Source organism: Somniosus microcephalus, chromosome 1, assembly GCF_052327205.1.
Source record: "Somniosus microcephalus isolate GS21.2 chromosome 1, FLI_Smic_1.0, whole genome shotgun sequence".
Lineage (NCBI taxonomy): Eukaryota > Metazoa > Chordata > Chondrichthyes > Squaliformes > Somniosidae > Somniosus > Somniosus microcephalus.
Window position 1 is genome coordinate 397524417 of NC_140987.1, and position 23743 is coordinate 397548159.

The following is a 23743-nucleotide window of genomic DNA, read 5'->3' on the forward strand; positions in this document are numbered from 1 at the left end:
TTGTTTTGAACCTGTTGCAACAGGGTTTGTTGCTTTATACGGAGCTCTCAGTTCCGTATCTTTCACTATAGCGTTCGGTTATCCGGAATTTTTGATGAACCGGCACGTCGGTCCCGTCCGTGCCGGATAAAAAAAAGTTTCCTGTACATAAATATGTGCACTCTTCTGTGAAGTCACTGGATAGTGTTCAGAAGCAGGGACCAAGGCTGATTTTTCTCCTGTCATGCCTAACGGCACTGAGGGCATTTCACGCACGCTAACTGCTTCCTTGGTGTAGATCAGTTAACTCCATGCAGAACAGAGATCGAAGCTGAGACATTCTGATCTGTATGGATAAGTACTACACTGAGCCATTGGGGATGCTACATGTCGCTCTTTAATCTGCATGAATTGATACTGCAGTCACATCTTATTCTACGTTAATTTGGATTCATTCTAAATTACCATCCAAAGCACAATCAGTGTGTATTGAAAAGCAACAGTCTCATATGCTTCATATATGGGAACTAAAAAAAAATAAAACCAGAATCAAGTTGTAATCCACCTGAACATTGCCTTTGTAAAAGTTTTTTTGTAGTTCTATATGCAAGCAGCAAACACCAGAAACCGGTGGAATGAACATACTACACTTAATTATTTTCCTCGTTGTTCATTCACATCTTAGCAACATGGGGAGTGGTAGGGATGTTTTTCGGTAGAAAATGTGGTAACATTCTTAATGCAAAGACGTTATTAGGCATGCCACAGTGGTTAGGAATCCCCAACAGTGAGGGAGAGGTTCTCTCTAAACATGCAAGGCAGCAGTAGCATAGCCAGGGGTTGTTAATGGTGTGAGTGAGTAACGGAGACTAAAGAAGGAATGATAGAGCCATTCTGAAGAGATTAACGTCACCATTGTCCCCAGACAGTGATTCACAGGGTGGAGTGTGGACTCGAAGTTCAGAACTGAAAGCAGACCTTTTAAGTGGCAAAGCATCTTGAGCGAAAACTGGGCTGAAAACTCCAAACGGGAGGAAAGGGGCAGGACACAGGACACCTCTCTAACATTGCCTGTAAATTCAAAATGCTAGGGTTTAACAAGTAAAAAGGAGAAATCACAAGGAATTTAGAAAAACAATGGCAAAGCAGTGAGAGAAACACAGAATATGAGAAAATAAATTGGAAGTAAAATTGACAGGAAAGAAGGAATGCAGGGAGAAAGATAGAAATACAAAGGAGAAAAGTAAATTACAAGCATAAATGTAAGAAGAGGTAGAAAGGGAGAAAATACAGCAAAAGAGAAGTCTCTCAGCATTTGAGGACTTCCACAGCAATCATTCAAAATTTAACTGATTAATTTAAAAAAATAAACGAATCTGTTGTTCTGTACTTTACTTGCTGATTTTAGTTAGAAGATTTCCTTTTTGTTCATTGTTTTATAACAGAAAATTTACTTGAAAAGTTGCTGCCATGCAGTCCTCAAAGGCTGAGCACAATTATTTCCAAAATCATAACATAAACAGTTCTTGAAACATAAACAAAATATGAGGAGCAAGAAATATGCAACATAATGCAGGTTCTTTCATTCTCATTACCAGCTGTGTGGCTTTTATGAAGTACGGGGCATGAGGCTGCTGGTACTGTCCTCCAGGAACCGTACTAAGCAGGGCTACAACAAAGCTACTTGAAAACTCTGAAGATGCTTGTTTTTCAACACCGACCTCATCATTAAGTAATTCTTTATTTTTTTTATATACTTTTCTTTGTAATTCAACAATAACAGGGTCTTGCATTTAAATAGTGCCTTTAATGTCAGAAACATCCCAAGGCACTTCAAAGAAGCATAATCAGACAAAAATTGACACCGAGCCAAAAAAGATATTAGGAGGGTTTTAAGGAGGGTCATAAAAGGAGAGAAAGGTGGAAAGGCAGAGGTTTAGGGAGGGAATTCAAATATATATTACAGGCGGAAGCTATGTGATAAAATTCTTAGCACTACATCCAGCAGTTGTGTGTAGAGTACTCTGATATTCTCCCAGTAAGATCAGTTTAATTTGCAATGAATACCCTGACATGTGGGGCATGGGGTATCAGTTGGGCATGTATAGCTGTGTGAAACGTGTATAAAATCTACTGACATGTTGAAATAACTAAATTATGTGTCTTTACTCCTCTCAGTGCTTCCTCCAAGCGGTGGTGTTCAACATGGAGGGATACTGAATTGTCCATATGGGGGGTGGGGTGTGGAGGTGATCAGCAGGAGGTGTCCTTAGCATTGTGTAACTTGAAACCATGATGCTTCATGGGATTCAAGGTCATGTTTAAGACTCCAAGGGCCATTATCACCTCACTACACCATTGTGCACCCACCTCTGGTGGGTTGACCCTGCTGTTGAGACAAACTAGAACCAGGAAGGGTGATGGAGGAATCTGGGATGCTGGTTGATAGATATGATTGAGTATCATGAGGTCAGGTTGTTCCTTGACTCGTCTGTGAGACACCGCTCCCCAGACGTTAGTGAGGAGGACATTGCAGGATTGTGTCGGCTGAGACTGCCTGACTCTTGTCCTGATAGAACAGCTGGGTCCTTAGCAATAGGTCCATGCAATTAAAAAAAAATTATTTTGCTTCCCAGCGATTGTTTGTGCAACTGAATGGCTTGCTAGACTATGTAATGTCAATCATGTAGTATAGGCTAGAATTACATATACACCAGACAGAGTAGAGGTAGCAAATTCCCTTCTCTAAAGGACATTAGTGAATCAGTAACGTTTTGACGACAACCCAAACATTACCACAAATTACCATATTTATTGAATTCAATTATCACAACCAGCCATGGTAGGATTTGACCTCGTGGTAGCTAGTTTGATACCATAACCACTACAATACCATAGCCATCAAGAGTGGCTCAGTAGTACCACCACTGACCTAGCTAGCCAAGTCCCGAAGGAGAAAGTTGCAAGATTGAGTTTATGTCAGGTGGTGAAGGAACCAACAAGAAGCAGCTCATCGACCTACCTGTCACAGACACATCAGTCCAAGATAACACTGGTAGGAGCGACCACTACACATTCAGTACAAAGACACACTCCGTTGTATAGCGTTGCACTGTACAACAAGACTAAGGATAGATTTAGTAGCCGAAAACCAGTTATCCATGAGGTAATGTGGGCCACTGGCAGCTGAAGAATTGTGTAACTTCACGGCACATCCCTGACTCCTCCATTACCAACAAGCCAGGAGACCAACCCTGATTTAATGGGGAGTGTAGAAGGATGTGTCAGGAGCAGCATCTTAGAATGAAGTGTCAACCTAGTGAACATGCTAAACAGAAAACAGAAGAAGTCCCACATCAAGTCAAGAAACCAACAGGAGGAGGAGGTTCTACAAGCATCCCCATCTTCAACCATGGTTGCAAGAGTGCATGAGTGCAAGAGAAAAAGTTGAAGTTTTTGCAAGTGTCTTCAGCCAAAAGTGATGAGTGCACGATCCTACTCAGCCTCTTTCTGAGGATCACAGCATCATAGATGCCACTGTCCAGCCAACTGGTTCACTCCATATGACATTAAGTCACTGAGTGCACTGGATACAGTGCAGGCTATGGGCACGGACAACATCCCAGCAGTAGTGCTTAACACTTGTACAGTAGAACTAGCTGCCGTCCAGCCAAGCTGTTCCAGTGCAGCTACAACACTGGCATTTACCTCACAATATAGGAAATTGCCCGATTATGTCCCATTCACACCAGCTTCTTCCCAATCTTCAACAAAGTAATGGTAAGAGTCATTAATAGTGCCATCAAATGGCAGCTTTACACATATAACTGGCTCACCAATGCTTAGTTTGGGTTCCGCCAGAACTCATCACAAACTTGAGCCAGACATGAACGCAAGAACTGAACTCCGCTTGACATCAATGCAGCATTCAACCAAGAAGCTGTTGCAAAACTATGGCCAATGGCGGCCAGGAAGAAAACCCCTCAGTGACTGGAGTCATATCTGATGCATAGGAAGATGGCTGTCATGGACCAATAATTGCATCCCCAGGACATCACTGCAGGAGTTCTTCAGGACAGTGTCCTTGGTCAAATTGTCTTCACCTGCTTCAATGATTTTCCTTCATAAGTGTCAGCTGTGGCTCAGTTAGTAGCACCCTCGCCCCTGAGTCAGAAGGTTGTGGGTTCAAGTCCCACTCCAGGGACTTGAGCACAAAAATCTAGGCTGACACTCCAGTGCAGTACCGAGGGAGTGTTACACTGTTGGAAGTGCCGTCTTTCAGATGAGATGTTAAACCGAGGCCCCGTCTGCTCTCTCAGATGAACGTAAAAGATCCTATGGCACTATTTCGAAGAAGTGCAGGGGAGTTATCCCCGGGCCAATATTTATCCCTCAATCAACATCACTAAAACAGATTATCTGGTCATTATCACATTGCTGTTTGTGGGAGCTTGCTGTGTGCAAATTAGCAGCTGCGTTTCCTACATTACAACAGTGACTACGCTTCAAGAAGTACGTCATTGGCTGTAAAGTGGTTTGGGACGTCCGGTGGTTGTGAAAGGTGCTATATAAATGCAATTCTTTCTTTCTTTCAGGAGGCAGGCTCTTCGCTAACTATTCCACAATATTCAACTCCTTTCACAACACTGATAACTCAAACCTGGTTGTTGTCCAGGCTGTATTAACAAGTGGCAGGTAAAATTTACACCATATTAAGTGCCAGATCATGTCCATTTCCAACAAGAAAAAGCACAACTCCCATCTCCTGACCTTCATCAGCACCACTATCACCAAGTACCCAACCATCAGCATCTTGGGGCCAACATTGACCAGCTATATCAATACCGTAACTACAAGAGCAGGGCAGAAGCTGGTTACTCTGTGACGAGCAGCTCACATCCTGACACCTCAAAGCTTCTGCACCATATACAAGTTTCAAGTCAGGAGTGTGGTAGAATACTCACCACTTGCCTAAATGGGTGCAACCACAACAACATTTGACAACAACTAAGACAGAGCAGTCAACTCCATATCTACCCAGTCCATTCCATATCTACCCAGTCCGCCACCAGCACACTGTGGCTACTGTATGCATTGTCTGAAGGATGCACTGCAGCAATTCACCAAGGCTGCTTCAGCAACAACTCTTAATCTCATGATCTCTACCACTGAGAAGGGCAAGAGTAGCAATGTTATTGGATTACCATCACCTCTATGTTCCCCTGCAAGCCACATATCATCCTGACTTGGACATATATCACTGTTTCTTTAATTGAACTGGGTCAAAATCCTGGAAGTCTCTACCTAACACCATTGTAGGAGCATTATCATTCTCAGAACTACAGCGGTTCAAGAAGGTAGTCCGCCCCCCCCCCCCCCCACAACCACCTTCTCAGGTCAGATAGGAATGGCCAATATACAGGACCTTGTCATCTCAAGAACAAAGAAGAAATTATTTGCAACAGATGGACCTACTGTGCCATAGTGTCCTTTCCATTTCTGAGGGCGGGGAAGAATTGAAAATTATTTCAAATTTCTTTTTCATTAAAATGTAAGTTACATTTATTTTCACAGTACTGTTTTTGAATATAGTCGAAGTACTGCGTTTTTAGTTTTTATTTTTGAAAAAAATTCTAATGAATTTTGGGGGGTTTATTTTGAACTTTTCAAAATGATTAAAAATTGACAGAAAAAAAAGTAAAACTTTTGAAATTGGATATAAAAATTGATCTTAGCGGTTGAAAATGTTATGTGCATTTCATCATCAGTATTCATTCTCTAAATGTCAACGTGTAAAAGTAAGAAAGATCTTGTCATGTCCTCAGGATGTCCTAAAGTGCTTTTTATGTAGGCAAATGCAACAGGCATTTGTGAAAAAACACCAAAAGATTCAATGATATGAGGGAAAAATCTGAATTTCTTTTGGTAAAAATCAATAAAAACTAAATGTAGAACTCTAAATATACTGTATTTATTTTCTCCTTTTCTCATCTTGGATTGAAGGGTATACTACAAATTGATTTTAAGTTTAGATTTTTGCATTCATCAAAGTGATGTAAATTCTGGGAATAGAACAGCCTACTATGGGCTTCATCATCAAGCATTCCCAGGTCAGGTATAATACAAGTTATGTTTCTACAATACAAATCTGCCTGGCCCAAGTGAGAGATACCAGATAATGGTGACTTGCTTGCAGCACCAAGGTTGGCCAATTTTGTGTCACCTGAATTGTGGAGCAGCACTGCACACATGCAAGTGTGCACTAGACTATGTGCCTGTACATGTGCCGTGGTGCTCTGCATTTTAGAGAAAATTGAAGCATCACTGCAGCAACCACAACCCAAACACACACACGTTACATCTCCTTACTTGCTCAAGTTCATTGACCCAAGGAGTTGGAGTTTTGATGGTAAATAGTGGTTACAATGTCTATTGTTACATGTTCTACTTAGCACACTCTGCAAGGTCCTAAGGATGAAGATGTCATAGGAACATAGGAGTAGGCCATTCATATGTCATATGGTACTCTATCATATATGTGCCTGTACGACATACACCTTATCAAATGTATTACATCTTCTTGTATGTCCCTCGCCATTCTGAACAATGTTCAGTGATCCTAACGTGGAATGGTGAGAAAAGGACTTTCCCCCCCCCCATTCAGTTATCGTCATTTCTCTCTTGAAGATGGTGATTCATGGCCATCCTCCAGTACCTCACTCAAGTGGCTATTCTTATTATGGAACTCTAAACAGTTAGTGTCAATCTATTCAATCACAGAGACACCACAAACATTTTCCAGGAAGAGTCACGGAGCAGAAGCCCTAGCTAAATGTTTCTCCCCTGCCTAGCATCTCAACTGTTGCTCAGGCTGAGACAACCAAGTCAGTATAGACTGCGGATTGAACCAGGAACTTTTCTGATCTGTATAGGTCAGTTCAACAATTATCAACTGAGCCACTGGGGAGCTAGAAGGTCTTTTATTGTAATACAATACAATTAGCTCTGCTGAAAAGTGCCAGTGTATGGACACTGAGTGCTGACAGGATCATGGTCAGCTGTGATGCTCTCCATTGTCCACAACCTCATGGCACTTCATGACTGAGTCACACATGAAAAATGGCAATTTGAGTTTGGTACCATGGAGCTATCAATATCTGTGGAACAGTACTACAAGAATCAACACCTTCAGTAAACAATGAAAGAAAAGGGGGGGGGGGGGAAGAACTGGAAAAAAATACCACCAAATAAACTGATCTTCTATCAACTGTGAAACATCCGCAGTCAAGAAAATCTTTTCACTTGTGCTATGGAGACTGGGATAGCCACACTTGCTAATAGCATTCTCTCGCTTTTGCTCACTCGAGAGGCCGAGGATGCAGCACTGGATTCTGGCACCAGGATTTGTATACAAGTGTTATATACATGTGATGATGAAAAGAAACAGAACAAGGGAATTTAACAAATGTACACAGTAGTTTCCAACTGACCGAGAATGCTTTAAAGCTGTTATTTTATTCGAGTTGCTTAAACCTTCGCTCACTTATCTGAAGGAAGTAAGGTCCTATCCCATGCCTTATATTAGCCCCGGTCAAGAGCTACACAAGGAACATCAGTACAAGTAATAGTTTTGATGCTGCACAGCACTGCCAGAGGAGTCAACCACATCTGAATCTTCCAAATTAGATTCAATTAGCTCTGAAAGCTATGTGCATTTTCCTCTTAATTATTTACACTAAAGGTTGTGCACTGTATTGATTTGCAAATTGGCCACACTTTTTCAAACAAAAGTTTGAGTTAGGGCATGACCTACATGAGTTGATAATTATTTTTCTCCTGATGAAAGGTTCAAGTTTGGGGTATGACATATATATGAAAACAGCCTAAAGGTGTGTCTATACTGGGCTATATTAGAGGTTACTTTTTATCTATAGAATTCCTTACCATTAGTTTCTCTTGTTCCAAAGACTTCCTTCTCTTTCTCTCCAGACTTTGATCGCTAAGAGAAAACAATACATATGAAAAAGAAAATATAGTAAGTAACTAATTGAGGTTAGTCGTGAGGTTATTTGGTCTTTGTCGAGCAACAGTGGAGGTAAAGACCAGGCTGAAGAGACAGGTGCTGGAAGGCTCACTTCATTTGATTCCCTTTCCAATTTTTCTCCTACTCCCCTGAAGCCATGAAGCTGTCTTCTGGTGGTGAAGTGGTCATTCTTCATTTTTTAGCTTAGACAGTGAGATCCAGCAGGCTATTCAACTGTAGGGAACATCTCAGCCGTGCCTGATCATTCCTTAACAGATGCACACACATATCCTTTCCAGCAAGGCTGTGTGAGTGAAAGGTTGGGGCCATTTTCATTCAAACAGAGGAGATTACAGGGTGAATTGACAGAAATGTTTAAAATTAGGAAGGGATTTTTCTTTTTTCTTTATTCATTCATGGGATGTGGGCGTCGCTGGCAAGGCCAGCATTTATTGCCCATCTCTAATTGGCCTTGAGAAGGTGGTGGTGAGCAGCCTTCTTGAACTGCTACAGTCCGTGAAGTGAAGGTACTTCCACAATGCCGTTAGATTTTGACCCAGTGACGATGAAGGAATGGTGATATATTTCCAAGTCAGGATGGTGTGCGACTTGGAGAGGAACTTGGAGGTGGTGGTGTTCCCATGCAACTGCTGCCCTTGTCCTTCTAGGTGAGGTCGCGGGTTTGGGAGGTGCTGCCGAAGAAGTCTTGGTGAGTTGCTGCAGTGCATCTTGTAGATGGTACACTCTGCAGCCACGGTACGCCGGTGGTGGAGGGAGTGAATGTTTAAGGTGGTGGATGGGGTGCCAATCAAGCGGGCTGCTTTGTCCTGGATGGTGTCGAGCTTCTTCAGTGCTGTTGGAGCTGTGCTCATCCAGGCAAGTGGAGAGTATTCCATCACACTCCTGACTTGTGCCTTGTAGATGGTGGAAAGGCTTTAGGGAGTCAGGTGAGTCACTCGCCAGAGAATACCCAGCCTCTGACCTGCTCTTGTAGCCACAGTATTTATGCGGCTGGTCCAGTTAAGTTTCTGGTCAATGGTGACCCCCAAGATGTTGATGGGACAGAGTGGAGAGAAACAGACTGTTTTCAGTGATTGAGGAGTCTGGAATGAGGGGACATGGATATAAAATTAAATATGAGATTTAGGATACAGAGCAGGGGAAACGCAGTGGGTTATGAGGATGTGGAATACACTACCGGAGTTAATGATTGAAGCAGAGGCGATGTGATCATTTAAGAATAGGTTAGGTAGGTGGTTGAAGGAAAAGGGCATAATGAAGGAAAGGGCCATAAAGGGATATGGGAATAGGGCTACAGATGGGCTGGTTGGGTCAAACACCCTGGGGGAAAAAATCCCCATGAGGGCCATTTGGGGCACTAAGTCAAAAATGTTTGAAAAGTTAGCGTCAGGCAGTAACCTTTTCAAACATTTGAGAAATTCCCATTTTTTGAGCCAAGAGGGAAGTGGCGCGCAAAATCAAGCACACCACCTGCCTCTTGGCGCGCAAGAGGCAGGGAATGTCCCAATCCGGGGCGGTGTGCTCAGCAGTGCCACGTGTGGCGCTGCTACATTGCAGGGGCTCATCCTTCCATTAAAGGGAAGGGCTCCCCACTACGAGCTCTGCATTTCTTTTGGCATCTGCTGGAGGACCGGGGTGCAGGGGTGCTGGGCTGACCGATTGCGGCACTCAGCCCACGTCCGGAGCTCAGCAATTTTTTAAAAACAAAATCGGCGATTTTTTTCATGTCGGCCGGTCACCGCGCCTTTAAATGGTGCCCTGCGAGCGGCCAGCCTCAGTGTTCGCGACCCCATGCAGCAGTCGGTAACATCGCCTGGCGCTGCTGCGGGGCGCGAGGGGGAAGTTTTCTCCCAAGGCGCTACCGGAGCGCTGCGCCCGGCGATGACCAGAGGCGCTAACGATGGGAATTTCACACCCCCCCCCCCGTTTCCGTATTGTAAATGAAACAGTGCCAGCAACGATACTTAACTGTTTTTTAAATGTTTTTTCATAACTGGGTGTAATCTCATCATCGCTTTCCTCTGGCTCCTCTGGTATAGAGCAGTCCCTAAAATTAAAACACGTCCAAATGTTAGGATTTTGTGGTTATATTTATCACCTATTGGGGTAGATTTTAACTTTTGGGCGGATGACTGGTGGAATGTGCCAGCTGCCCACTCGTTCCAACAGCGAAGAGGCCGGAGCCATTTTGAGGCCCAGCGTCCTGATAGAGCTTGCCGGCTTCAGGCTGGTGCAAAATCAGGTGTCCAGCTGGCAGCAAGTCTCGGGGGAGATGGGGTGGTCGCAATCACAAAGGAGAAGCCTGGGGCAGCAGCATTCCTGCTCCTCCTGGCCCATAAAAGTAATTTCAAACTTACATTTTCCAGGCCTTTCCAGCTATATCAACAGTAAAACTGTTCTGACAGTGCACGCTCCAATCAGTTCTGGCCTAAAATGGCAACCGGGGTCCTATGTATGTCATTGGACCTTGATTTGCATATTAAACGAGGCCTACCATCTGAACCAGGTGGGTGGATCAGACACCTAGCGGTAGGCCCCTGTAAAGATTTCGGGTGGCCAGAGTATCAGCGTTACTGCTCCATTAGCGTTGATTTCCGCAAGTTAAAATCGGGCCCTCTCACTTGAGTGAGAGCTGAAAGACAATTTGTCAGACAATTCTAGTAATATATGATTTACCCCCCTGTAATCTTATTTATTTATAAAGTAATAATTTTACCAATTAGTTGTAAGAGATTCATGTTTGTGATGGCATGCTCTAATTCCTTCTTACCTGAACTTGGGGTCAGGGTTCATATTACAGTACCAGTTTTCTGGTAGTGACTCTGGGTCGACTTCTGGAGGTAACTTGCGCCATTTCATGCACGTTTCGCACTGAACCCAAGATTGGTCAGGGGCAGTTCTGAATGGGAAAGCAACACAATAAAATGAGTGAATGTACTTTTTCAAATTATTCTTACAGTAAACATAATGGCCCAGAAATTCGGGTCGGGGGCTTCCCGCGGGTGCAAGCCCCCGACCTGCGCTTACCTTGCGCGCCGGCCGTTGAGCTGTGGGCCCGCGAGGGATTCCGATCCTGGGCCTCCTCCAACTGCTGGCGCGCAGTGCTTGTGTATCCCAGGGGCGCAGTTAGTTCGATGCGTCCCCTGGGATCATGTGGGCCATGGAGAGCCAATGGTAGCAGGGAATGCTTCATTCATAAGTTTGACAGGAAGAGCTGTCAAACCTATAAATACTATAAGCCCCAAAACATCACTAAAACTTCAAATAATTTTTTTTTAAAATCACATTTTTAAAATAACTATAAATTACATGAAATAACTATTTTAAACAATAATTTAAATTTTTGAAAAAATTAATTACATTTTCTAACAGGGCTAAAAATAAACTTACCTTTCTTTAAAGTATTTAAAAATAATAAACCTGTGGAAAAAATGTTTTAATTTTAATTAATTCACCACTTACCTTGTTAAAAGCAGGCCTTGCGCCTGCTTTTTAGAAGTGTAACTGCTGGAGACTTACCCTCCTGGAAAAACCTGGAAAAAAAACGTAAGTTCGATGCGCACGCACTGCCGCACGTGTTCGACCACTGAACCCCTTCTTTCAGGGGAATGGAAGTGCCGGTTTCCCGCGCATGCGCAGTGCATGCACGAAACCGGCACTTCCATTGGGCCTACGGGTGAGTACCCCGTGCGCACTCACCCGTGGAGACCCGAATTTCTGGGCCAATAATTTTCAAATACTGAATGTAGTTGGGTTGAGAAGCCACTGTCCCAAGTGTTATAGAAGTGACCGTGGCTGCATTACAATGTTCAAAGACAAAGGCTGAGGGTGCCATTGTAGACTTGAATTTATTTCTATAGTCCTCAAGGCAACAACTTACTAATGATTTATGAAAAGTGCAGTTAATATTGGATTATATATACAAACTGGAAAAAAAATTGTGGTAACAGGCTTGGTTGCACTGCTTTCTGACATAATTCAATCAACATTTCTGCCTGCTGATGCCCATTAGAATATTGAAGGTTACTATCATCTGTTTTAAAGCATTGTCCACTAGGTCCCCCAGAGCTGTGACAACACATTTTTGTGATGCGCTTCACAGTTCAATAGTCTGCGAAAATCATGTAAGAGTAGAAAACAACAAAAAATAATTCTAAAGATGAAATTATAACGCCATAGTCTGTAAGAATTCGCAATGATTTACAGTTCTGAAGATCCATTTTTTTGATTAAAGTACCCCTGGGCAATGTGCTTTTAAATTTCCAGGGATAAAAATGGCAGTCGCAGCACATGGCCGAATGACAAAGAGGCTTGGAATGCAGCTTTCTGTGTCTGGAAGTAAGGTTCAATGAAGACAAAGCACATCTAAACTGCAGAAGAGACTTTTGTATCTTGAATGGGAAGCGTTAACATTTGAATGGATTTTAAATCACCCAGCGCTGGACAATAGAGCAGCTGTATCTCCCTTTTGTTATTGGACCCTCTTTGGGTGGGGAATTTTGCACACAGCCCTTGCAAGGCAGAACGGCAGGGGGGACTCACCAGGTATAAAGATAGATGCTGAAGCTATCTCGCTCTCTTACTTCGCTGGACCAAAGGTGAGCAGAGTTTCTGTCTCCTCAACAAGGCAACCTAGCAGGAGTTTGGGGGATGGTAATTTAAGGGGATATTACTAAGATTGTTTAACCAACATTGTAGTCACTTACCCCTCGTTTTCGCCGTCTGCAACCCCTGTTAAGCAATTTTACTGTAATTACTGTGTTCGTGTGGGATAGTTTGATATTTTTGATTATAGTTTCTTTTAGTTAATAAAGCTTGATTTTTTTCTCTCACCCAAACCACGTGTTCCGTTTTAATATCATTAATTATAAGTTCCTCCACTCAGAACTAAAGGAGGGGTAGCGATTCGAAACCGCTGTTTGTAAATTGGTTTAGAGTGCAGCAGCAAAAAGACTGCTGGCCAGGTAGATTACCTTAAACCAGTTTAAAAGAAGCCCCTCGGAATCCTTACAAGTCCATAATTTAAAACTCTTGAGGAAAATCCAAAATGATTTGGAATCTCCTAATTCAAACATGTATCATTATAGAGACTGGTGATGGCAAAATGTTTTCCAATGACAGTGCTGTTATTTATATGGGTTGGGGTTGGTGGGGATCATGAGGGATTGGATGTCAGGCTGTTGGGACAAACGGAAACTGAAAGGGAACTCCAGCCAGAAATCTCTCACCGTGGCTCTTCCACCAGCTCTGTGCTATCTGCTTCCTCCTGGCTTTTCTTGGTTTTCTTTTCCTTCCAGTAATCATTCAGCTTCTGCCCCAACGCCTGCACTGTCAATCTGTAAAACAATAATCTTGGGCTTTTAGGATGCAGTACTATTAAAAACAGAAATTATACAGACTATTGACCCATGGTACTTTAAAATTTTCATAAGAAGCTACTATTTCATGACAGAGAATTGCTACTCCAGTTGAGTTTTCCGGGGATTAAAGAGAGTTTCTGGGAAACCAGGTGAAGGCAAACTCTTTTATGATGTCCTTCACGGTCAAGTAGTCTGTGGATGCTCAGGGAGTGAATTTCTGTGAGGGTTCTCTCGCTTGTCCACTGTAACATCAGCGCAAATTCCAGAATAACAGTGCAAACGGCAAACGATTCTCTGGGGTTTCCACATTATTCTGCTGAAGCCACAGCAGACCAACAGGAGGACGCTCCCCCAGAAATGTACCCTCTTAGTGCCTAAACTTACTCATGAAAAATGGCCACTTAAGCAAGGTACTGGAAGTCTCTTGCCACCTGAATAATTGTGCAGCAACATATTCAGGAGACGAGTGTAGAAAGCTGGTAAAAATAATTTGGTGGACATATCTACAAATGTAAATGACAAAAAACAAAATCAAACAGTATTTATTTTCAGCCACTATAGGCCGCTGTCATGATTCATCGATATAATACAGGAAACTTTGTGCTATCCGGCACCGATGGGACCGAGCTGTTGCCGTCCCATCAAAACTGCCGGACAAACCAGCGCTAATGTTGAAACATGCGGAGATTTTGAGCTCCGTATCTGGCAACAAACCCTGTTGCTTAGCAACAGCTTCTAAACAGTTGGCCGTACCTTGCAAGCGTCTCTGTAGCTTAGCAACAGCTTCAGTGAGACCTTGCAGAGCCTGACTGGTGAAAAAAAAGCAACGAAAAGAAAAAAAACTAACAAAACGGCTCCTGATTTTTGCCGGTGGCTCGAGCATTCCGGACAGTTAACCTCCGGATAAACCAAAGTTTCCTGTACTAAATTTAGCAATGTGCATCACAGAGCTGTAGTAGTATTAAGGTATTGTGTTAAGTTTTTCTAGAAACATCTTATAATTGTGTGGTACATTCTGGTGGATAGTCCCTTTGACATTTATTAACAACGTGTTTCTGTATGTTGCAGGACTCTAGCAGGTACCACTTCATCTCTGTGGAAACAAACACCTCTTTCAATTCTAATAGTAAAACTCTGTTAGACCAACAAAAAATACTGTACATGCTGGAAATCTGAAATAAAGACAGAAAATGCTGGGAACAGCGTTTTCTGTTTCTATTCCAACAAAAATGCTGCTGTTTCTCAGCACTTTAGACCACATGCATTAGCTACAGTTTGCATGTCATGATTTTTTGAATTGGGAAACCAAGGGGAAGGGTGAAAAATCATGGTGTAAGGCACCACCAAGGTTGAAAAGATTAGGTGAGTAAATCGGGAAGTTGCAAATTAAATGGCACAGAACAGTTACTCTCTAGTGTTTCATTCCTAAGATGCTAGTTATAACTATGCAAATCCTACTATATCCTCAAAGCTTCCTTCTGCTGGTCTATGACTAGCTTCAAGCAAGTCTTAAAAACTTTCCTGAATCAAGAAACCACAATGAAAGATAAAGCCTATAGTGCAGGACATTACCACGGTTGAAATGAATAAAAGGGAATACAAGGTAAATCAGGAAGTAGTGAGCAGATGATGTCAAGCTTGGATTGTAATGGCTTGTAAATTGAGGGGGGTAATGAGTTGTATAGCTTTAAAGACTTCGGATAAAATGACACTGGTTTAATTGCCATTGCTTGGCTGAGATTTTCAATTTGTGCACTGTAGTATAATCCTGCACTATGTTTGGTACGTTGAGGACCAACCTTGGCCCCCTCCTGTTCCTTATCTACATGCTCGGTGACATCATCTGCAGACACTACGGGGGCGATTTTGCCGGCATTCAGGGGTCGGGTTTGGAGGTGGGACTACTGGCAAAATCAAAAAGATTGGCAGTGGGTTCCGAACCCGCTTCCAATCAATCTTCCCGGGGGTCGGGTCCCCGATTTGCGCAGGGACCAGACTCCTAGCAGCGGGAAGAGGATTATAGCCACTTAACTGCTAGTTAACAGGTAGTCAACAGGCAGTTAAGAGGCTTTTTCCCAAATTTGACACTTCTACTGCGGGCTTTCCAACGTCAGGAAACCCCGCCAGGGTAAGTGTGGCGTGCTGTGGGTCTACTGTAATGTTTGTGTATAGATGGCAGCTGCAGAAGTGTTGTGAAGGATCCAATGGGACACTGGTGAGTTGCAGAGGTAAGAAAATGTTGGTAAAGTCATTTTTAATGTGTTTAGAATTTTCTGTGCGTGACAAGCTTTGAAGTATTTGTGTAGTCCCACCTCAGAGGGAGAACCTCTCTCACCAGTGACAGATCGCTTCTGTAACCTCACCTGCAGCTGCCATCTGTTTTAGCCTAAGGAGAGTCACTGGAGAGCCTGGGTGAAAGGGCTCACCTTTGTACAGTGATTGCCAGTGTTTGCAGCACCTCAATGCTGTCAAACACTGAAAAAAACTTCTGTCAAAAAGAAATGTAGCTGGCCCCTTTAAGAAAACCGGCAGATGATGCGTCATCAACTGACGTCATCTGACACCGGCTTTCTCTTAATTGGCTGGCAAGCCCGAAGGGCGGGCTTAACAAGGCCAATTGACGCAAAATAGCGTCTGTGTGTTGGACTTCGCTGGGGGCGGGACTAGAATCCGAAAGGCAGCAGTCCCGCCCCCAACGCGCCTCTTCAGGTTAAGATCCTGGCCATCATCTGCAACACCCAGCTTTACTTTACCAACATCTCTCTCAATTGAACCTTTGGTGTCAAATTATATGAATCTTGGATGAGACATAGGGTTCGATTTTGCCATTGTGGGCGGGCTGGGGCGTGTCAGGTGGCATTCGTGACTCCAAAGTGAAGTGGGGAAAAAGTGCGATTTTCCCCGAATTGGGCAATTGATTTCCAGCATGTGGGAACCCCTGGCCCAATGAGTCTTTTCATCCAGAAAGTCGCCTCCGATGACGTCATCAATGCTGCTGGATTTAAGGCCTGCAAGCAGCCTTGCTTCTCCTGGAGACTGCAAACTTTATGGCCATTGTAGTAAGCACTTCATTGATCGACTATGTCCACCAGTAAGCCAAAGTGTGCTCCACACTTCGATGAGCCCTCCCGCCAAGCTCTGGTGGAGGGAGCAAGATCTAATAAGGAGGTGCTCTTCCCTTCCTCAGGGAGAAAAAAGCCACCCCAGCAGACTAAAGCTGTGTGGCTGCAAGTGGCCCAGGAGGTCAACTCCATCTCGATGAGCCGCAGAACTTGGTTGTAATGCAGGAAGAGGTTTCATGACCTTCTCCGCACAGGAAAAATGAGTATTACTTTCCCATCACTCTCAATCTGATCTCATTGCCTCTCCTCACCAGCACTCTGTTTTGCCAACCTCTTCCTCCACATCCCACTTGACACTTACATCCCTGCACCCTTACCCATTCCCTCTCTCTCGAAGGTCACATTCACTTAACTATTTGACCATGCAGCCCTCACACTCCCTATCACTGTGATGCAACAACAATAACTTACACCACACAGGGAGGGCCCTTTGTCTCCTTCTAAGCATCTATGCTATGGATTCTCTACACTCACTCCTTCATTCTCACTCAAACTCCACTTGTGTCCCCCATTGCAGGAAAAGAGAGCCCACAATCAGAGGGAAAGAGCCATGACAGGAGGAGGGCCACTCTCAGTAGCCCAGCTCACCCCCTGGGAGGAGGTGGCCCTGGAAATCGCCGGGATCGAGGAGGATTCCCAAGTGGGGTACGGACAGAATGGCGCATCACAGCAAGCTGGTGACAGAATAGTTTGGCATCTCTCTCATTGACATTGCATGAGTCACTGATAATGATTCTGATGCTCTACCAGACTGACTTATGAACATCTGCACTATTCAATGTGCACATAACCTTGACCTCACATCTCGAACTTTTTCCTTTACTCCCCCACAGGACCATAGAAAGCCCCCCTCCCCACTGTCCAGGAGGAACAGCCTGAGCCTCCAGACTCCTCAGAGGAAGCTGCAACCTCTGAGGGCGCAGTGTCAGCAGAATTCAGCCAACCCAGCACCAGCGCAAACACTCACACATCGGTGGGACCTTTGCGAGATAGAGTAATGTTGGCACCTGGTGTATCACAGCTCACAAGTGAGCATCAGCAGATGGTGGAGACAGGGACAGCAGTGGAGAGTCCTCGTCGGAGGGCGCAGGACTCGGCCAGCTCGGCTCAGCTGCATGTCGACCCTGTGCCTCCGGGTCCATCCAGAAGGAGAGCGGTGCTGGACCTCCAGGAACAGGTGCAGGAGTCTCTGGCAGGTTTTGTCTCCAGGGTCGCGGAGAGTGTGGAGAAGTCCATCGCGAACATGAGCAGAGCCTTCGTGGAAGCATTGGCGCATGAACGCATCACCGCGGAAAGGATGGCAACCTCCGTGGAAAGGATGGCTACTTCCATGGTAAGGCTGGCTACCGTAGAGGAGAGGATGGCTACCGTAGAGAAGCTTAGTCGCCAGGGTCTTGAAAACATGGTCATTGTTCAGAATAGAATGACATCTCTTAAGAAGCGATGGTCAGCTATTTTGAGCATACGAACCAGACCTTCATGGAAGTCCTCTGGAGTAGGACTTCCAGTGCAGAAACAGGTCCTCATGGCCCCCCTGCAGTGCAGCAAGGTGCTGTCAAGCCACTTGCTAGCTCTGAAGTGGGGCTGACCCATGAGAGGGATGTTGGTGGCAGACAACAAGGAAGTGGGGGCTCCTCTCCAAGCGCTCACACGACCATGCCACTGCAAAGCCCTCGGTCAGAGCCCCACCAGAGTCATCACCCAACTGAGATGGGTGTCTCAGCCCCTGTACAGCCGCAGGAGCAGCAGACTGATGCCGAGCCCTCACAGGTTCGCAATCCCAGAGGACGCCCGCCAAAGGTGTCGAGACAGGAGCAGCAAGAAAGTGAACAAGGGGCCACCATATCTGCTGAAGCCACAGGGGAAGCACCACGTAGGAGCACGGGTAAGAGGAAGATAAAGCACAAGTAGTCACAAGGGTAGTCACTTGGGTGTTGTGATGTATTGATTTTTGACCAGCCATCCTTGTCATGGCGTCATAAACAGATTTGATGGCAAGCTGTTGAAGTTGTGGCCTGTGTCATTTCGCAAATGGGACATCCACATTGAGGGCTTAGGGCGACTTGCAATTGTCAGTATGGTGGTCAGAGTAATAGGAATCCGCAGGTTCTTGTCCATTGTCGATGGTCTGGTAAGAAGGTGCGAGGCAAGTGTTTGATTGTGCAGGCTAAGCAAATCTGGCCAACATGAGTGCATCCCTTGCATCCCGGCCAGCAATGTGGTCGCACGCTGGTGCCTTCTGGCCTGTGCAGCTTCAGGTGGGTGAGCAGCAGCTTGGCACTCCTGTTGAGGCTCCTGCTGTTGGTGCTGCTGTTGCTCATGGTTCTGCTGCTGCCGCGGCTGGTCTTCATCCAAATCTGATGTCCAGGAGGAAAGGAATTAAATGTTCGCCATGCTTCTGGTATATGCCTCAGTTGAGGAAGCGCTCAGTCAAGGTGGGGAGAGGGGTTTCCCAGCAGGTCACACTGGAGATGGGTGTCAGGCTCCAAACTTCCACAACAATGAGTAGGCCTGCTAAAAGCTCCCCCAGACTTGAGACAACAAAGTTCTGCCACCTGCAAGTGATCATTGCTGACAACTCCTTTTTAATGGTGGAGCTGCAGCTGTTAGTAAGCAATCCAATTGTGAGGCCGCCAGGATTACCTGGCGTGTTCCAGAGGAGGCGTGTAGGATGGGGGAAATGTCTAAAAATCAGAAAGGCCTCTCAAAATGGGATTATGGAGGCAATTAAGTGGTTAAGGGCCTTAAGAGCCTATCCCGCCTCTTGGAGGCGGGATGGAAATGGGGTCTAAAAAGACGAATGTGGGAAAATTGCTCGGAGGCGGGATCAGGCCCGGCCGCCATTTTTTGCAATTTTGACAACTCACACGCCTCCAAACCTGCCTCCTCGGGCCTGGTAAAATCGAGCCCATAACTTCCTCCAGCTCAACATTAGGAAGACTGAAGCCATCGTCTTCAGCGCCCACTATAAACTGTGCTCCTTTGCCACAGATTCCATCCAGTGGTAGGCTCTGTATCTTGTGTATATAGTGCTGTATAAAGTTTCTGATCATTTTTGCACATGAAAGGCTATTAATTGAACTCAAAGCTGTGGGGAGAGTAAACACTGGGACTAGAAATTGACTGAAGGATAGAATACAATTAGTATTTGTAAAAGGAGCTATGTCGGAGTGGAGGAAGACCTGAGTGGGGTGCCTAGGACCACTACTATTTCTAATTTACATAGATAACCTGGATTTAGAAACTCAATGTTAAGAGGTAAAATTTGCAGACGATACTAAACTAGCAGAGGTAGTGAAATCGAAGGAGAAAGCACAGAAATTACAAAACAAATTGGATAAAATATTTAAGTGGGCAGAACAATGGTAGATGAAATTTAATGCAGACAAGTGCAAAGTGTTACACATAAGAAGGAAAAGTAGATGACACATGTAATTCATGAATGGTGTTGAAATAGCTAAGGGTAAAGTTGAAAGAGACCTAGGAGTCTTGGTAGGCTCAACACTAAACATGTGCAACCAATGCAGAGCAGCAAACAATAAAACCAATGGGATGTTGAGCAACAGTAGAATATAAGTCAGAGGCAGTAATAATAATATTTTATAGTGCTCTGGTCAGACTGCACCTTAAATATTATGTCCAGTTCTGTTTGCCAAGAAATAAGAGAGACACTCAAGCACCAGGGGCAGTGCAGAGAAGAGCTATCTGCCTGATCCCCGGCATCAGGAGAATATGTTGCCTCACAGCGCCAGGGACCCGGGTTCGAATCCGGCCTCGGGTGACTGTCTGTGTGGAGTTTGCACATTCTCCCCGTGTTTGCGTGGGTTTTCTCCGGGTGCTCCGGTTTCCTCCCACAGTCCAAAAGATGTGCGGGTTAGGTTGATTGGCTATGATAAAAATTGACCCTTAGTGTTAGGGGGATTAAATACGTGGGGTTACGGGGATAGGGTGGGATATGTGTTGGTGTAGGGGTTACGGGGATCAGGAGGGATATGTGTCGGTGCAGGCTCGATGGGCCGAAATGGCCTCTATCTGTACTGTGAGGTTTCTGTGAAATTCTGTGAATCTGAAAAAGACTGGAGAAACTTCAGCTTTTCAGCCTAGAAAGGAGGCATTTGAGAGGTGATCTTATATATAGAGATATATAAGATTGTTAAGGGTATAGTAAAAGTTAATCCGGAATATTACTTGAAATTAAACTGGGAGAGTAGAACTAGGAGCCACGGATTTAAACAAGTTAATTTAGGACAGATACCAGGAAATTATTCTTCACACAAAGTGATCAATTTATGAATAAAAGTAGTGGAGACAAAAACCCTGCAATCATTTAAGAAACAAATGGATATTACATGGGGGCATCATTAGGCTGTTACATAGGCAGCTGAAGTCATTGGATTGTGATCAGGAGTTGGAAGCCTGCCTGCCTTTTCCCTTACCTATCCCAGGCACATTGAGTCTAATGGTAGCATCCTACTGCTGCTCCGGCTAAGATCAACTAACTTCGCACAGACTGGGAATAAAAGTTTGGACCTTCCTGGTCTGAACGGCTCATTTCCACACTAGATAGTAAAGCTATTGGATGGGCGGGGCGGGGGTGGGGGGGGTGGCGGGCAACCAGATCCATAATTAGAGGGTATAGGTGGTCTGTATTTAACAATTTACCCTTGTGACTTTTATTTTTTTTTAAACTAGCTAAGTAAGCTTTATTATACAAGCATCAATACATTAGGACAAGTTATTTGTGATGACCACGTTGGCATTCTACATAATTGGCACACTGTCTGCAACCCTGCTGTTACAAACCTCTTGTGTGGTACAAAATCTCTCTGTAGAAAGAGCATGAGTACTTGCTAAGTGTCCACCTTTGATCGAGCACATGACATGTTAAAGTTTATCTTGCCAGATCAGTTTGAACTGCATTTGGTAAATTTATCTATCTGCCCAAGGCAATGCTTGTGGACAGCCAGAGCAGGATATCCTTTGTTGCTAAAGTTCCTGTCCAACAACCACATCAACACCCAGCAGAACATTGTTTTTCGAAAGGGTTTAAAACCTTTTTAAGCCAAGCCACTTGATGCAGAGCAACAGGCAGAAAGCAGCAACAAAAAAGCTCAACACCAAGACAAATCAGAAAAATGAGAATTATCTCTTCCCCTCCCATTAATTAAAAAAACCTCCAAAATATGAGAAACAAATGCAGAGAAAAATGCACATGTAAGTGCAAACAGAACTCCAGTAGTACAATATTTACTTGAATTGTTTTATTCACTTTTACTTCACTGGGTTTTCTCCCCCCAAACACTTCAATACAAAAAACATTTGCCGATAGCTCAAGGCCAATTATTTTTATTACACTGTTATTCTTTGTTTTTTACTGCATCTCCAAATTTCTCCCCTCATGAAGGTACCCACTCATGCTGACACTAAATTTGCTCTTCCATCTTATGTAAGCCCAGCTAATGAGTGTCAGCAAGCTATTTCATATTTACATCTACATACATGCACTTTCCAGTAGAAGTCACTGAAAATTGATCAGGAACAGAAGCATTGACTAATTTTCCTTGCCCTAGCCCATCAGTACCGAGGTCAGCTGTAAAGTTTAACTGTTTTAAGCCGCTGCTTTATAGTATGGTTTGAACAGAACAATCATTCCTAATGCCCATCACCCTCTGGAAGACGCAGATATAAATTCTAAATGTGCCAGTCGCCAGGGTTGTTCAGAGATCATCTACTAAGAACACATTCCCAAACAATTAAACCCTTTGGGGAGGTTATTCAGTACTACACAAATCACTTAAGCAGTTGCTTTAAATTCTATGATGCATTACAGTCTTGTAACAAATTACAAGTTATAGAGGAAGAATCATTTGGGTTGCTGTATGTGGTGGCACTGTAATTATATTCAATTTGAATGTGTTTATGATGTTGCTACGCATACCTTATAGTCAAAGGCCTAGAAATTTGCCTGATATTGACTTCAATAGAACTGAATATCAGGCGCTGTGTATAACGGGCGGCCAATTCCATACTGCCCGTTTTGCGCTACCACCTGAGCCAATTTTCTAGCCCAATAGGTTTGGAACACTTCAATTGTAAAGATTAAGGCCTAGAAATTGAGTTGGGCCCGCGCCAGGGCTTTCGCGCCGGAAATTTTGTGCCAGCGCTAAGTCCCGCTGCGCGCGCCAAAAATTCAGTAGCGCCGCGCCCAGACGGCTGCGGGCGCTACTGGAGGGTGTCAGCGCCTCCCAATGGGCGCTGACTGCAGGATTGCGGCGCTAATCCCCCGCTGCGGCACCCGATGCGGTGCGGCAGGCTGGGGTACTGCAGGCCTCCTCCTTCTGTTAAGGAGGAGCTGCCTGCAGCCGCCCGCTGGCCGTTGGATTCGGGGAAAAAATGAGCCCGGCACCTCGGAGAAGTGCTGGGCTCTCGGCCCACACACATCTGTGCCACGGGGGGGTGGTGGAGGAGTCCGGGGAGGGAGGTGCGGGCAGGCGGCCGCCGGGAAAGCGGCCGGCCGCCGCGCCACCTTAATGCGCCGGCGCTAGGACCATGAAGGCACTTCTGAAAAATCGTTGGTTGCGGCTGCCACGGGCGAGGCGGCCGCAACTGAATTTCGGCGTTCGGGCACGTTACCATGGCAACCGGGACGCTGCGCACACCGATGACGTCATCGGTGCCGGCGCAGCGCAACCGGTGTAACGCCGATGGTAGGGCCCTAGTCAATTTCAGAAGCGGCTATAATTGCGGCGCTAGGCCCTCTAGCGCCTCTAAATGGGCGCTGACCCCACTCAATTTCTAGGCCTAATTTTCTTATACAACAGGATTACAACATAACCTCATCAGGATTGCTATATACAGTTTGACTTAACCTTTAGGGAACTGACAGCGCCAGCAGATTCTGTCTTCCCTGGGCATACCATTTTTCTTCTAATTTCAGCTCATGCACCCAAAGGCCAACATATTACTCCTACACACTGAACGTTCCAAGTTAATCTTGTCCAGAGTGGCATTCCTTTACTGATGGAGGAATCATCAATTTACTTGCAAGCAGTAATGATACACTGCTTGGCCACCTAAAAAATCCAGAGGAGTACATCCTTTGTTCTGTGAACCACGCAAAGGCTTTATGTATAACCTAATGCTCCCTATGTGCTACAGGATTGGTTCCAAAAGCAAGACCACCTGCAGAGCCAACTCTGTAACATAGGTGCTTTTATATAGTGCAAGACTTGTGTTAG

General features: G+C 44.8%; 1 protein-coding gene across 2 annotated transcripts in view; it reads right to left on the minus strand.

Moving 5' to 3' along the window:
* LOC147125130 (MORC family CW-type zinc finger protein 4) overlaps window positions 1-23743 on the minus strand; it is a 169977-nt gene that overhangs the window by 42751 nt on the left and 103483 nt on the right. For both annotated transcript variants that reach the window (XM_085997843.1, XM_085997832.1), the window contains exons 10-13: window positions 13252-13359; window positions 10794-10922; window positions 9993-10070; window positions 7924-7978 (exon numbers count right to left, since the gene is read on the minus strand). In XM_085997843.1, coding sequence (XP_085853969.1) covers window positions 7924-7978; window positions 9993-10070; window positions 10794-10922; window positions 13252-13359 — 370 coding nt within the window. The remainder of the gene's footprint in view (window positions 1-7923; window positions 7979-9992; window positions 10071-10793; window positions 10923-13251; window positions 13360-23743) is intronic.